This window comes from Podarcis erhardii, assembly GCF_964252035.2.
Source record: "Podarcis erhardii genome assembly, chromosome: 3".
Classification (NCBI taxonomy): domain Eukaryota; kingdom Metazoa; phylum Chordata; class Lepidosauria; order Squamata; family Lacertidae; genus Podarcis; species Podarcis erhardii.
In genome coordinates this window covers 96,871,711-96,887,305 of record NC_138507.1, presented here as the reverse complement: position 1 = coordinate 96,887,305, position 15,595 = coordinate 96,871,711, and the positions used below count along the sequence as shown (strand labels likewise).

The 15,595-nt window shown below is 41.9% G+C and overlaps 1 protein-coding gene across 7 annotated transcripts in view; it reads right to left on the bottom strand.

Annotated features, from left to right (window-relative positions):
• USH2A (usherin) overlaps positions 1–15,595 on the bottom strand; it is a 437,539-nt gene that overhangs the window by 66,323 nt on the left and 355,621 nt on the right. For all 7 annotated transcript variants that reach the window (XR_014154517.1, XM_081854411.1, XM_081854412.1 and 4 more), the window contains 2 exons: positions 13,290–13,452; positions 8,047–8,401 (listed from right to left, as the gene is read on the bottom strand). Coding sequence is in view for 6 of the 7 variants with exons in the window: in XM_081854411.1 (XP_081710537.1) it covers positions 8,047–8,401; positions 13,290–13,452 (518 nt within the window). In the remaining variant the exon portion in view is untranslated. The remainder of the gene's footprint in view (positions 1–8,046; positions 8,402–13,289; positions 13,453–15,595) is intronic.

The window sequence follows — 15,595 nt, the reverse complement described above, 5'->3', positions numbered from 1 at the left end:
GAAGAAGTGTAATTATTTCATGATTTTATGTGATGTATTTTGTTGTCAAATTGTTCCTTTTGCTTTAGAGCATAGGTAATTAACCCCTAGCACAGGGGCATAATACATCCTCCCAAGCAACTTTTTCTGATCCCCCAAGACACATACCACATGATTTTCATTTCAACATCATAAAAAGGGGGGGTAAGGTACAGGCGTCCTGCCCAGCATGTATATGTACGGTACCTGGAAACCAACCAATCAACTCAAACCCAGAAATGGCAGGAGAGGGCTCGAGAGTCTTCGTGGTTCATGAGGAGACCCTCCCCGGATATCAATGTCATCAGTGAGGACAGAGAAAGCCTGAAGAGACTGCAGGTGCAGCGGAGCTTTGTTTATGCTTCTCAGCCTCGCCACCTAACAGCTGATGTGCAGCGTAGTGCAGCTGCCACCGCCATGTCCTCCAGTCCCAGAGCTTCAATTCCATTTGCAGATATTTTTGGGATACAGTATTTTTTGTATGGATTGAAGACGGAGTGTCAGAGAGGGAGTTTAAAGGGTGTTTAGAGAGTGTTCCCCACTTTACACAATTTCACATGTGCATATGGGGGCCTAGAACATAGCCCCCACATAAGTGGGGGGGGACACCTATACACAGAGGATTGTGGGGTTCTCTGCCCAGTTCAGCACCCCGATGGGGATGCTCATCATATCAATAATTTGATGAGCCAGCAGGAGGAAAAAAACATATCTTCATATGTGTGCCTGAGGTGTGTGTGTTTGCACACTTTTATCTCCATGTATGTTGTATCCTCTGTGTCTTTCTATGTGATATGCATGTGGGAGTGCCAACCTGTAGTGGTCAGCACTGTTTGCCTGACCTATCAATCTGGGACACCCCCCATGCATTTGCAACACACCAAACTTGCCACCGCCTTGCCCCATCCCTTCTTCATAAGTTGCAGTGACACTGGTGATGGGAGGGTCAGGTTAGTGCCTCCACTCCCCTGGCCACTATTGGTGCCAACGATGAATGCAGGCCTTTGGCAAAAAAAGGGGAGATGTTCATTTTAGAGCCTGTTCATACCAGGAAGCTTAAAGGTCACAAGAGGCTCAAAGGTTCAGCCCAGGAATGTTACATTTAAAAGGGAAGTGAAGCTCAGAAAATAAAGGTGGGAAGGAGAAAGAGAAACCAAATAATTTACAGGAAAGAGCAGCTCAAGCAGAACTCTGTTGCCCTTGTGATTCAGCAAAAGGTTGAGAGGTGGAGGGGAAATAAAGGGTGGGAGACAGCTAATGACCGCTCCCCGCATAAAACAGGGGGCGCCCTTTGCGTGGACGCGCGCAGCCCCTGGAACTGGAGTGGCTCCATCAGCATAGGCTTGGCTTCGCCTTCCCTCAGGTGGGATACCTGGAGGTCTCTGCCTACCTCAGTCAGTTGTCCAATCCTGCCTGGAGGAAGTGTTGCCAAGGAGACCAGGCCAGGGAGGGGAGGGACTACCTGCCCACACAATAGAGGGAGGATCTTACCTGGGAATCCTCACTTGGCTCCAGAGCTTCTCCCACCCTACCCACCCTCAGTTAATTTCTTATTTCGCAAGTTAACTTTTCTTCACAGGTTTTGCAGGTTAACTTTTCTTCACAGGTATGCGGGCGCTGCTACGTCAAAGTTGCTGTTAAAGGGCCGGAAAGGAATTTCCCTGCATTGGCAGGTTTCGCCTTTCCCGTAGCAAAACGTCACAACTTTGGCAGTATCAGGCCTTGGGCGGAATCCTTTAGTCTATCTTTCTCTTTGCAGCGGCGATACCAGGGTTCCCCATTAAAGGGGTTTCTGAAGGGAGGCTTTGACTGTATGCCGAGAGGTCGTCATTGCTCTCCCCTGCGGCGGCGGCGTAACGGGGGCGGCTATCTCTGCTTGAACATATGTTCTCCAGAGCTGGCCCATCCCCCCCCCCCACACTGGATAACTCTGATGCTCCCTAGGTCCCCGGCTGGGGACTGGAGAGGGATAATTCCCAATGCCTGAGCCAAGGTCTACCCACATTTGAAATTTAATAAAGTTGTGGCCAATTTAATTCCATAGCACGTTGTCTTGAGTCGTTATTCCACATGACGGGGGGGGGCGCTCGGGATCTGGGGGACTCGGCCTGTCCACGCAATAAGCCTCACCAGCATAAGCCCTGCTGTACTCCTCCATGTGCCCTCTGCATCCCTGAAAGTGGCTTGGGGTGGATTGGGGGAATCCCCACAACAGGGCAAATGGGGATCATTCTGTCTGGCAAGCAGATAGAGTGCAGCACTGAATTCCACCCAATGCACAGGCCACAGCCCCAAGCCATTGCAGCCATTCTTTACATTTCTACCTGCTCATTTTCAGGCTTTTACTGTTATGCCACATAGTGTAGGTTTCTCTGGTCTATTTGGACATGCGGTATACATTGAATGCAACGCACACAAGAAGCAATGCTAAAACAAATTCCTTGGTTAGCAAAGGCTTTGTAAATAGGAATCTTCTCTCTCTCTCTCTCTCTCCACACACACACACACACACACACACACACAAATCTTGAACTTTGGTAGGAATAGAAACATAAAGGACAGACCTCTCTGCTTGCTCGATACTGTAAGTCTTGCAAAGTAACGTGAAAGCTTGTGTGAGAGAATGACTAATGGCATATCCCATGAGAGAGCTCCAGTTGAGATGCTTTAGGAGATTAAATGCTTTAGCCTAGTACCCCCGTAAGCTATATTTTAAAGGGGCATAAGTTTAATCATTGGAAGCTGGTTCCTTCAACAAAATTAGATTTTAATTAAAACATCTCATTCACAAATTTGCAGTTAAGTGTTTGCCAGCAATTTCATGGGAAATTCTATTTCCACAGAGTAGCAATTTTCAAACATGATGTCTTTATTTTAGATTCCTCTGAAATTGAACACACACACACAGAGGCATTATTCACATATCAGCCCAGTACTATTTATGTCAATATTTAGAGTTGAGATCAATTTTCATCCGATACAAAATTCAAGTTGAATTTGGAGGCATACCAGGAATTTTAAAGGAATCCAATGAGTTTTTATATAACTAGTAACATATCTCATGTGATGAGGTGGAAATTTTGTCTTGGACAAAATTCAATGCCAACAAATTGTGAAGGAAAAATATCCAGATAATTTCAGGGGAGTAAAAATAGTTTTGAGGTTGATACATTTGATAACATTTTTAATTTCTCATCTTCCTAGTCATGGGGTTTGATATTAGTAAACGAAATACATAAATATTAGTTGCATCCAATGGCAACTTCAGGACCACTGGGGGGGGGGGGGAGAGGAGAAATTGTACAAAAAGAGTTCAGTTGTGTTTTTTTCATGACTCCAAGATAATCCTCATTCTTGAGTGGACTCAATCAGTTCCAAGGTGTATGTGAGTTTCCTTGTCTCTTTTAATCCAGCAATTTAGCACTAAATGTGAAACAGAAGCTTCAGAATGACCGCTCCCCACTTAAAACGGGGGGCGCCCTTTGCGTGGACGCGTGCAGCCCTGGATCTGGAGTGGCCCCATCAGCATAGGCTTTGCCTTCCCTCAGGTGGGATACCTGGAGGTCCCCGCCTACCCCAGTGAGTTGTCCAATCCCACCTGGGGGAAGCGTTGCCAGGGAAACCAGGCCAGGTAGGGGGAGGGATTACCTGCCCACACAATAGAGGGTGGATCTTAATTGGTAATCCTCACTTGGCTCCAGAGCTTCTCCCACCCTACCCACCCTCAGTTAATGTCGTCTTTTGCAGGTTAACTTTTCTTCATAGGTTTTGCAGGTTAACCTGTCTCCACAGGTATGCGGGCGCTGCTACGATAAGGTCGCTGTTAAAGGGCCGGAAAGGAATTTCCCTGCATTGGCAGGTTTCGCCTTTCCCGTAGCAAAACGTCACAACTTTGGCGGTATCAGGCCTTGGGCGGAATCCTTTAGTCCATCTTCCTCTTTGCGGCGGCGATACCAGGGTTCCCCGTTAAAGGGGTTTTTGAAGGGAGGCTTTGGCCGTACGCCGAAAGGTCGTCATTGCTCTCTCCTGCGGCAGCGGCGTAACGGGGGCGGCTATCTCTGCTTGAACATATGTTCTCCAGAGCCGGCCCACCCCCCCCACACACACTGGATAACTCTGATGCTCCCTAGGTCCCCGGCTGGGGACTAGGGAGGGAGAACGCCCAATGCCTGAGCCAAGGTCTACCCACATTTGAAATTTAATAAAGTTGTGGCCAATTTAATCCCATAGCACGTTGTCTAGAGTCGTTATTCCACATGACGGGGGGGACCACTCGGGATCTAGGGACTCCGCCTGTCCACGCAAAAATGACATTGCACAGGAAAAGTCACTGCTCCTATTATTATTTTCATCTGCTCCTACAGGAGGGTAGTCTACCCGCATAGGCTAAAGACCAATATGGACTGCATTTGCTACATCAGAACATCCTATCCGCAAATCCAGAGTTCTATTCAATGTGTCCAATGTGTATACTAAAGCACTGCTTTAGTATAAAGCATTAATTTGCAATAAATTTGGTGGGCAGTGAAGCTGTCTTGCTCTGCAGAGACAAATGTTTAGGCACAGTAACACACATTTTTAAATGAAAAGTGAAAGAATTTTAAAATAAAAATAGAAAGATAGTAAAATGCATCAGTGCTATCTAAACCACACTTGATCTTTATGCATATATTTCTGACATATTTTTCCTTTTCAGGTTTTGTAGGGTAATGTTTCTCCAGTGCCAAGAAAATACAATTTAAAAGGCGTTAAAATGCCTTTGCTAAAGAAACATACTGTGGCAACATTATTTAAAAAGCCATTTTGGTACATTTTATTGCCCTCAATGCAACCATCTTGGATATTTTCTGTTGTTGTTGGCATGATGTGCAAGACAATTCAATGCATGATTGGAGAGAGGAATTCCAAAACTCAACATCATGCTGAATGGCACTTGAAAAGGATTTTGAAAACAACTAGAAACTATCCACTTGTCAATTCTGGCCTTTAACCTTTAAAACATATGTTTTAAATTTTTGCAAGAGAGTTAAAGTGTCTGATCACTAGTGGGAAACAATAAATTTGCTTTGGGGAAAGTGTGCAATTCTAGATACTTCAGGTCCTAATATATTGTCCAGAAGCAATACTGTGCAGGCATGGCCAAACCTGGCCCTCCATCTGTTTTGGGACTACAACTCCCATCATCCCTAGCTAACAGGACCAGTGGTCAGGGATGATGGAAACTGTAGTCCCAAAACAGCTGGAGGGCCAGGTTTGGCCATGCCTGCTGTAGAGGGAAACAAACATATATGCAGTCTTGCCATATAACTTGGCATGTACTTATTGAACAGCTGGAAGGCTATGAATTGTACATAACATTTTAAAAAATTAAGAGAAAGAAATTCAGGCTCTTCCTCAATATTGACCACTTCTTATCCCTGCTAATCTGCTCATGTTGAAAGTAAGCCAAGAAAAAAAAAACAGCTCATATATTTCCCACAGAAAATGGTATTCAGAAAATTTTATGATAGAATATGATATTCTGTCAAAATAAATTAAAAAATTAAAAAATTGTTTAGCAGCACCTTAGAGACCATGAAGTCCATCGACCTCAATCTGAAGAAGTGTGCATGCACACGAAAGTTTATACCCAGAACAAACTTAGTTGGTCTCTAAGGTGCTACTGTACTATTCATTCATACATTCACTTATTTATTTATTTATTTCAGACCAACACAGCTACCTACCTGAATCTATGATATTCTGATCTGACATGAGTTTATATTGTGGTGAATTCTAGACTACGGTATATGAAAGTCTCCATTATTATATGAGTTATATACTGTGGTACCTCGGGTTACAGACGCTTCAGGTCACAGACGCTTCAGGTTACAGACTCCACTAACCCAGAAATAGTACCTTGGGTTAAGAACTTTGCTTCAGGATGAGAACAGAAATCGTGCTGCTGCAGCGCAGCAGCAGTGAGAGGCCCCATTAGCTAAAGTGGTACCTCAGGTTAAGAACAGTTTCAGGTTAAGAACGGACCTCCAGAATGAATTAAGTTCTTAACCTGAGGTACCACTGTATAATGTAATTAGAATATATGAAAGTCTCCATTATTCTGCATAGGGGTAGAACCAAGACTAACAGGTCCCAGGGCTGGTATTTTCCATGCCATTACTTCAGATTAATACATAGTGGCAGCAGATAGTGACTTTTTTTGAGGCTGGCTTAAGTAGACATCATACATCAGATGGTAAATAACAACTGAGGCCTGCTTCCTGACATTATTTTTCTATTCGCATAAGAAGAGCCCTGCTCACTCAGACCAATGGCCCATCTCGTCCAGCATTCTGCTTTCACAGTGGCCAACCAGGTGCCTATGGGAAGCCCACCAGAAGAACCTGAGTCAACAGCACTCTCTCCACATGCTGTTCCCAGCAACCAGGATTCAGAGGCCTACTGCCTCCAACCATGAGGGCAGAGCATAGCCATGATGGCTAGTAGCCATTGATAGACTTATCCTCCATGAATCTGTCAAGTCCTCTTTCAAAGCCATCCATATTGGTGGCCATCACTACATCTTGTTAGAGCGAATTCCATAGTTCAACTCTGCACTGTGTGAAGAAGTATTTTATTTTGTCTGTCCTGAATATTCAACATTTATTTACTTGTCCACGAGTTGTAGTATTATGAGGTAGGGAGGAGCAAAACTCCATTCACTTTCTCCACAACTTATATAACCTTACACAGTTCCGTTATATTCCTCCTTATCTTTTTCCTGAGGAAAAAAAGACCTGTAAGGAGCATACCCTTTTCCTAGGGAAGTTACTTCAGCCCCTTGATCATTTTGGCTTCCCTTTTCAGAACCATTTCCAGCTCTACAGTATCTTTTTTTGAAATAAGACATTTGCAACACGGTGCCAGTCCAACGCCTCCTTTGACATTACGATTGCTGAAATAGCCAATTTATAGCAAAATCACAACACTGTATCTTGTTCTTAGTTCTGCCATTTCTTCCATGCAGAAATTGTATCCATCTAATTGGAGGTTTCTGTATTTGTCAAGGTTTGCAACTTACAGTATGGGAGTGCCAGGTGCTACTGTTGGTAAAAGCGTTTTCTTTTTGTGGTGGTTGATTTATTTCTGATTCTGAAGAGTTATGAGGCAAATCTTCCTAATTACTAAACATAAATCATAGGAGTCAAGCTAATGCTAATTTTACTATCATGCTTAAACCAGCATGCACTTGGAATGGTTGAAAAAATATATCTGATTTTGCTATGATTATATTTCATTTAGGACTTTTAAGTCTCCTAACCAAAGGATATTTACTAGTAAGTTCTGCTATGCTCAGTGGAACTTATGAGCCAACATGCATGGGATTGTGATGGGCTGTTGTTCATGTGTAGATGTCCTCATTGTTGCATGTGAATCATCCATTATTAGCGTACATGGATTGTACCATGTGAATATTTTAGGACTACAGCACTTAATCTATTAATCAAGACTAAAAAGGTGCTTCCAATTAATTGGGCAACACATTTTAATACAAATACTTTCAACGCATGGGAGGCAGGAAACTGGGGATGGCAAATGCCATTAAAAAAGAAAAATCCCTGGATTTTCTCCCATACAAGAGCTTTTTCTACGATAGTGACCACTATGATGTATGTGCACATCAACTAAAAACAAAGTATCCTTGTTTGCTTCAGAACTATTGTCGTTATTCATATATACATATAACTGATTAATCAACTATGACCAATGGTTTGTCTGACTAACCATAGTTTGTGTGATTGAATTTTTATGTGTTTTTCTTATACAGAGATATTATTGTAAACCACTTTGATTTTTTTTTATGCTGTAGCATTATATAAATATCCTTTTTTATAAACAAATAAGTAATGCAACCAGAAACATGCAATCTTTCTTGAAATGGCCAACAGCCCTAATATGCACTTCTAAACCACAAATGAGGTCAGAAAAGGAAACTGCATGCGTTTCTAAAAATGACTCCTTCACGTTGGCTGATTATCTAACACTTACCGATACAGTTAATGCAGTAACAGCTGGCGTGTTGAATGTCGGGTCGCTCTGTCTCTCTTGATAGACGACACGATATTGAGAAATGGCACCGTTAGGAGAAGTGGGTTTGGTCCAATTTAGGAGCACAGAGTAAGCGCTTAAAGCTTGGCCCCAGGGAACTTTCATGCCCCAAGGTGGGGCTTCCAGAGTTTGTGTTGAAGACCACAGACTATCCACAGAGCCCTTGGAATTCTGTGCCCTAATGCGGTATTCATACTCCGTGAACGGCTGAAGGACATCTGTAGCATCAATGAATTCTAAAACACCTTCAGACCAGATGAAAATAAGCAGTTCCTCTCGAGTACCCACTGGACGTCTGAAAGTCATACAAAAATCACCTGTAAATAACTTTTATAGCCACTAATAAATAAGAGATCATTTGATGCTGAAGTACAAACTTCAAAATGACTATAGCCTAGTATAGTTCAGTTTTTATCATTAACAATGCACATACTTACTACACCAAATCAATACATTGCCTGACATGCCACTTGCAACAGCAAACATGGTGCATTTGCTGATGTGAAATCAGCTCAGGTGCTAGGCAGGTGTCATGATCACGCCCTATGAACAATGGACTTTTTCTTTCGCAAGTACAAATCTTTACCTATTGTCAAATTTGGTTGTTTCAATACTGATGGTTACCTGTAGCAACTGTTTTTAAAGTCATGACATATTTACAGGAAGCAGCGGTTTTTGTTTTGTGCTACGTTGGTGGTAAAAGTTGAATTGGTTACTGTTTGACTTGGTACTGCATAAGGAAAAGCACAGTATGTACATGGGCCAACACATGCATGTAATAACACAAGTGCAATAAAGTCAAAGCACAGTATAAAATCATAGAGTTGGAAGGGACCTCAAGGATCCTTAGTCCAATCCCCAGCAATGCGGGAATCCCAGCTAAAGGATTCACGACAGATGGCCATCTAACTCTGCTTAAAAACCTCCAATGAAGTAGAGTTTACCACCTCCTGAGAGAGTCTGATCCACTGTCGAACAACTCTTACTGTCAGAAAGTTCATCCTGGTGTTTAGTCGGAATCAACTTTCTTTTAACTTGAAGCCACTGGTTCGGGTCCTACCCTCTGGAGCAGGAGAAAACAAGTTTGCTCCATCTTCCGTGTGGCAGCCCTTTAGACATCTGAAGGTGGCTGCCATAGCTCTCCATCTCCTCTTTTCCAGGCTAAATATATTCAACTCCCTGAGCTATTCCTCATAAGGCTTGGTTTCAGAACCCTGGTCATCTTGGCTGCCTTCATTTGCACATGTTCCAGCTTGTTTCTATTCTGCTTAAACTGTGTTGCCCAGAACTGGACACAGTACTCCCAGTATGGTTTGACCAATGTGGAATAGAGTGGGACAATGACTTCCCATGATCAGGACACTATACTTCTGTTGATGCAACCTAGAATAGAATTAGCTTTCTTTTCTTTTCTTTTCTTTTCTTTTCTTTTCTTTTCTTTTCTTTTCTTTTGCTGTTGCATCACATTGTTGATTCATGTTAAGCTTGTGGTCTCAATCACAGTGGTAGGGAGAAGTGTGTGGGAGGTGAGCTAAAGCAACCATCAATATGTCCCATGCTAGTTTTGTGCAAAAGTGCCATAAGACTGATTGCCATGGAAGGGCCTTTTCTGGGCACCCTACCTCAGCCCAATTGACTGTTGGGGTAAGTGAGTTTAATGGAAGTTTGAGGAAAGAGCCTTGTAGAAATTCAACTGTTGCTACTAGGTTTCCAGATTCTGCACCTTTACCCAAAGATTGACATCATGATTTTATGCAAATTACTTGTATCACTGGGGACTAGCAGCTTTTTAATTTTTGGAAGGGAGGTAGAATTTTTAAGGTGCAATGGGCTTTATGGTAAAATGCACCATGTTTCATAGTGGTTAGAGTGTTGTACTAGGACTTGGGAGCATTCAAAGCCCCATTCAGCCCTAAAGCTTAGGCCAGTCACCATCTCTCAGTCTAATGTACTTCACAGAGTTGTGAGGATAAAATGGGGAAGAAGAGAACCATCTATGCCCCTGTGAGCTGCTTGGAAGAAATGTGGGACATAAATGTAAGAGTAAATATAATAAATTAATTGAATATTAGTTGCCAGGAAGCATAGGGCACACTTGTGCTGCTTCCATTTAGTGCAGAGTTTTACATTAAATGCCCTCCTATTGAGTTACAAAAATATGTCAATCACAAAAAGTGAAAAATTATGATATTTTATGTACAACAATGCTCATTGGTTTGCTTTGCATTGTATTGTATAGTTTCTCAATTAGCCGCCATAGCTGTTTGTTGGGTTCACAAATTACTGTTTAGTAACGTGGAAAATCTGTGATAAACAGCTTCTCTCCCTGATAGATCAAATATGCCACCAACCGTGAGCTCTTCCACAAGCAAAGCTGAACAATGTAGTCTGGTTAAAGTGTTTAGATCTTATTACTGTTGAATATTTAATGAAAGAAACTTATGGTTAGGTAAATGGTTCCATCTGTAGTGCTAAAAGGAGAATATCCTCATGTATGAATAAACTCCGAGCAGAAGTGGCTGAACAGTCTCTAGTCATTTCAACAGCCTGAAGATTTAGAATTCAGCTGCTCATTTAAATAGAAGATTTTCTACCACACAGAGAGAAAAGCACAAGAGAAAGATGCCCTTCTCAGGAACTGCTGTCACTGAACCTGCATATTATGGTTTGATGCCTTCACCCATTTAAAGGTGTGCAAGGAGTGATGTTTATCAGGACAAACTTTATAGCCAAGAACATAGCTACATAGCTTAAAGTGGAGACTTTAGTGGAGGGCAAACTGTGCAACTGACTAGGGCTCCTCACTTTAGGGCACCCTAAAATCTGCATACCACTTCATGCCTTCCTGCTGTACTCTGCAGTTCTCTTGCCATTCAGGGAGCTTCATGCATTCAGTATCCAACTGAATTACTCCCTGACTACCTACTCAGTTATTATCATCAGAGTAAAGGAAAGCAAATCAAGGAAATACATTTATAAAAGGGCACTCTGCCTGTGGAGTAGTTTCCTCAAAGAGGCACTCTTTGCTCCTTCTTTATGGTCTTTTCAGAGGAAGGCAAAGGTCTTTTTTTTTTATTTACTGAGGCCTCTTAAATAATTTGTGGTTCAAAAACCTGGATGCCCAATGTTTATTTGTGATTTATTGGTTTATCAGTTCTGTCAACTGGTTTGATTTCTTCCTCTGCTAGAGGGGAATTTCTTTTTACTGCTTTTATTGTTTTATTATATTGCATCGTTACTGATATTTGTGTGTGTGTGTGTGTGCAGTGGCATAGAAACACAGCATAAATGAATAAATATTGCTATACCTCCCTCCCTCCAGTTTTGTTCTAAAAACGTATCTAACAAAGATTTGGGGTTGGGTGAGGATAGCAGGAAGGTCAGCACAGAACTCCAAACCCTTGCAAATATATATCCTTCAGGCTTAATGAAAAGCTGCCTACCACTTGCAGGTTAAATAAATTTAGTTTGGTGTATATATGACAGGAAGGCAGTGGCAGCAAATGATGAAAAAGAAATTACATACCATAACATCCTCCAGAAATACTGCAGGCTTCTTGCTATAACAGTCTAAGGCTATGTGTGGGTATCACATGCAAAAAAAAAAAAAGGGGGGGGGGAGAAGTCTGTGCTTACATCCCATTCCTGCCCTTACAAATTTCTGATTTTTTCCACAGCTATCTGAGAAAGATGTGATATTGTTGTTGTCTAAGCACATTTAAACTTCAGCTGAAATAACTGCCAAGTGATTCATGCCTATGTAGGTGAATATAACGATTGTATCTGGAGCCCCAGTGCGCCATTTTCATTTCACTTTAAATAAAAAACAAAATGTATCTATGTCAGTCAGTGCCCTTCTGCTGTACTCAGAGGTATCAAACAGGCTACAATTATGATTGTGAAGTGATTGTGTCACATTGGAGGAAGGTTTATTGCTTTCGAGTCTGCTAGGCAGTAACACATTCTGTTTCATATTACTCTTTATATCATTGTTTGGCTGTGACTAGAATAATCAAATGCCATCAAATGCTGTCAAATTCAATTTACAGTATTTTCCACTTTCTGCATTATATTTCCTGTTTTCCCTTTCTCTGGCTGCTGTGGAATTGCAGCTGTAATCATCAGCTTTATTTACAAAACTAGCAGAGTGAAGCCTTGTCTTGGACTATAAGAGATACTTTATTTCTCTTTATACAGAGGAGGGGTTTGATGTGTTTGGCCATACAATTAGCAGGTGAAAATATTCCAGGAGAACCAGAATTTTTATAGACTCCTAGGAACCTTAAGTCAAAGAATTGGCTGGCAAGTTCAATGAAAGATATGAATTTAGATCCACAGCTACCATTGGGAAAGAGTCGTAGTTCAGTGGCAGACCAAACGCTTTTCATGCAGAAGGTGTCAGGTTCAATCCTCAGTTTTATAGGTCACACCCCGGAGAGTCACAGCCATTCAGCGTAGATCATACTGAGCTGGATGGGCCTATCCAACTTTCTGCATTTCTTTATTTCCTATCTATGACTTCTTGAGCCTTTGGTTTCTTGACAACCTTAAGGTTGCCAGACCATAGGTAAAAAGTAAAGGACCCCTGGACGGTTAAGTCCAGTCAAAGGTGACTATGGGGTTGCAGCACTCATCTCGCTTTCAGGCCAAGGGAGTCCACAGACAGCTTTCTGGGCCATGTGGCCAGCATGACTAAACCGCTTCTGGTGCAATGGAACACTGTGACGGAAACCAGAGTGCATGGAAATGATATTTACCTCCCCATCACAGCAGTACGTTTTTATCTACTCACACTGGCGTGCTTTCAAACTGCTAGGTTGGCAGGAGCTGGGACAGAGCAATGGGAGCTCACCCCATTGCGGGGATTCAAACTGCTGACCTTCTGATTGGCAAGCCCAAGAGGCTCAGTGGTGGTTTAGACCACAGCGCCACCCATGACCATAATATTGTAGTGACAGTAGAATTCACACTTAGCCCAATTCCTTCTCCACTCTAGACCAAGGGGTGGGATAACCTTTTTCAGGACAAAAACATTGGTGTGGATTTTAGCCATGCTATCCAACGCATGCACTTGGGAAGATAATTTAAACATTATTGGAGCTGAATAAAACTTCCAGGTGGGGGCTACTGTAGTTTCTATATTGAGCATCTTAGTAGGGTAAAAAATCAACAACCAAAGCTACCTGTAAACAAAGTAGTTTCTAATTATTCCATTGGGTTTTCTAGGTGGTGACCATTTCACCTCTATTGATGCCGATCCAGTGGCTGCAATGACAGGGGGACTCAAATCCTTGGGAGGTGCTTCAGCCGTCCTTGCATATGCCCGTTCACCAACTCCACAGCCAACTACAAGAAAACAAAAGCATCAATTAAGGATCATGTTTTGGACACTGGAACATGCTCTTTGGACTGACAAATGCCCAAGAAACAATATATCAAATATACATTTCCTTTTCATTCTTAAGCATTCCATTTATTTTCTACTTCAGTTGCTATCACCCAATAACCAAAGTTCTCTGGACAGTTTATAAAACCATAAAAATAGAACAATACATAATTTTAAACAGAACAATATATCACAGAATAAAACCAACATGGGGTAATGGCAATGTAAAAGATATAAGAACCACTAAAACACTTCTTAAAACCCTGGGATCAATTTAAAAGGTCATCACCTAACACAAGACTACAGCGTAGGTTCTAAACATTTCCCTCTAGGGAGGATAATTCACAACTGTGGCACCACCACTGAAAGGGCTCTCAGTAGCTACTGGCATAAACAAATAAAGAACTGAATTGAGAACCAAACCATAGTTTAGCAAGCTAGAAACAAGTACTGTTTTAATGTGTTCCCCACTTTCATGCCTTCCCTTTGCACACTGATCCTGGTTCACTTAAACTACAGTTTCCTGTTATGTTTGAGATAGGGAAGTATGATTTAACATCAGTTTATCGTTCAGGATATTAAACCACATTCAAAGCATGCTTTAAAGCCCTTAACAACTTGAGTACGAGTTTGCCTCTGAGATTGCCTTACTCCACATGTGTCCACTTCACAGCTTCAATCGGCAGAATTGGCACTACTACAGGTGCAACATAACACCCATTCCACATTTGTAAGAACTTGTTCATTTAGTGTGGCAGCACCTACACTTTGGAATTACCTGCCTACTGAGATCAAGGAGGGGCCATCACTGTACTCTTTTTGGCGTCTGCAAAAAAAATTCCTGTTTAAACAAGCCTACTTCCCAGCTGCTTAGAAAGTTGGGGTAATTTCAATCTCTTAATATTTTAACTTTTGTTTGTTTGTAAATAGGGTTGTGGGACGCGGGTGGCGCTGTGGGTTAAACCACAGAGCCTAGACTTGCCGATCAGAAGGTTGGCGGTTCGAATGCCCGCAACAGGGTGAGGTCCCGTTGCTCAGTCCCTGCTCCTGCCAACCTAGCAATTCAAAAGCACATCAGAGTGCAAGTAGATACCGCTCCAGTGGGAAGGTAAACGGCGTTTCCGTGCGCTGCTCTGGTTCGCCAGAAGCGGCTTAGTCATGCTGGCCACATGACCCAGAAGCTGTACGGCGGCTCCCTCAGCCAATAAAGCGAGATGAGCGCCGCAACCCCAGAGTTGGTCATGACTGGACCTAATGGTCAGGGGTCCCTTTACCTTTTAAATAAGGTTGTAGACATTTCTTGATTACATTGTTTTATCTTTTTGTAGACCACTTTGAGGGTTATTTATTTATTTTACAATCAAGTGGTGTATGAATGCTATGAAATAAAGATCTTGGATAGTAAAACTGACATTAAACCACAGTTTAATGGACAACAATAGCCAATTGTAGTTTAAGCTAACAAGGACTAGCATGTGAAGGCAGAAAGCAAGAGGAGGAAGGAGCACAGAGTCCCAAGGCTCACTCCCTGCTCACTGAATGATACAAAAAAAGCAAACAGTGCAGGAAAAATTCTTGAAATATTATTGATTTGGACCGTCATAAAAGTTTTTGAAAGATGGGATCAATCTTACAAGTCCCCAATACCCAGAAGCTTCAAGTTCAGTATCAACGGTTTCTGTAGACTTCCACCAGCGTAAGTGCTTTACCCATGCCAACAGATCCCTTTAGATAAGGTTTCATGCATTCCTTGTAATCCAAAATAACAGAGCAATAATCCTTCTGCTTTATATGAATAATAAAAAAGAGATAAATTGCTGATGTAACATCAATTGAGAAGGGATTGTATCTGATGTGTACTTCTAGACAATTTTTTTTTAAAAAAAAACCTACTTTATGCTTTTCATAATGCATTTCACAAAAAGGACTACCATTCCCCCAAATGCTAACGTTTTAAATTTTCTTTTAAAATATTCATGATATAATATGGAGAAATGTAAAATGCACCACTCAGTGTCAGGCTTTGCTTTTACTAGGTAAACATTTCACTTCAATTTTGAAATAAGATGTTATCTGTTTTGCTGAACAGAAGCTATTTTGCAA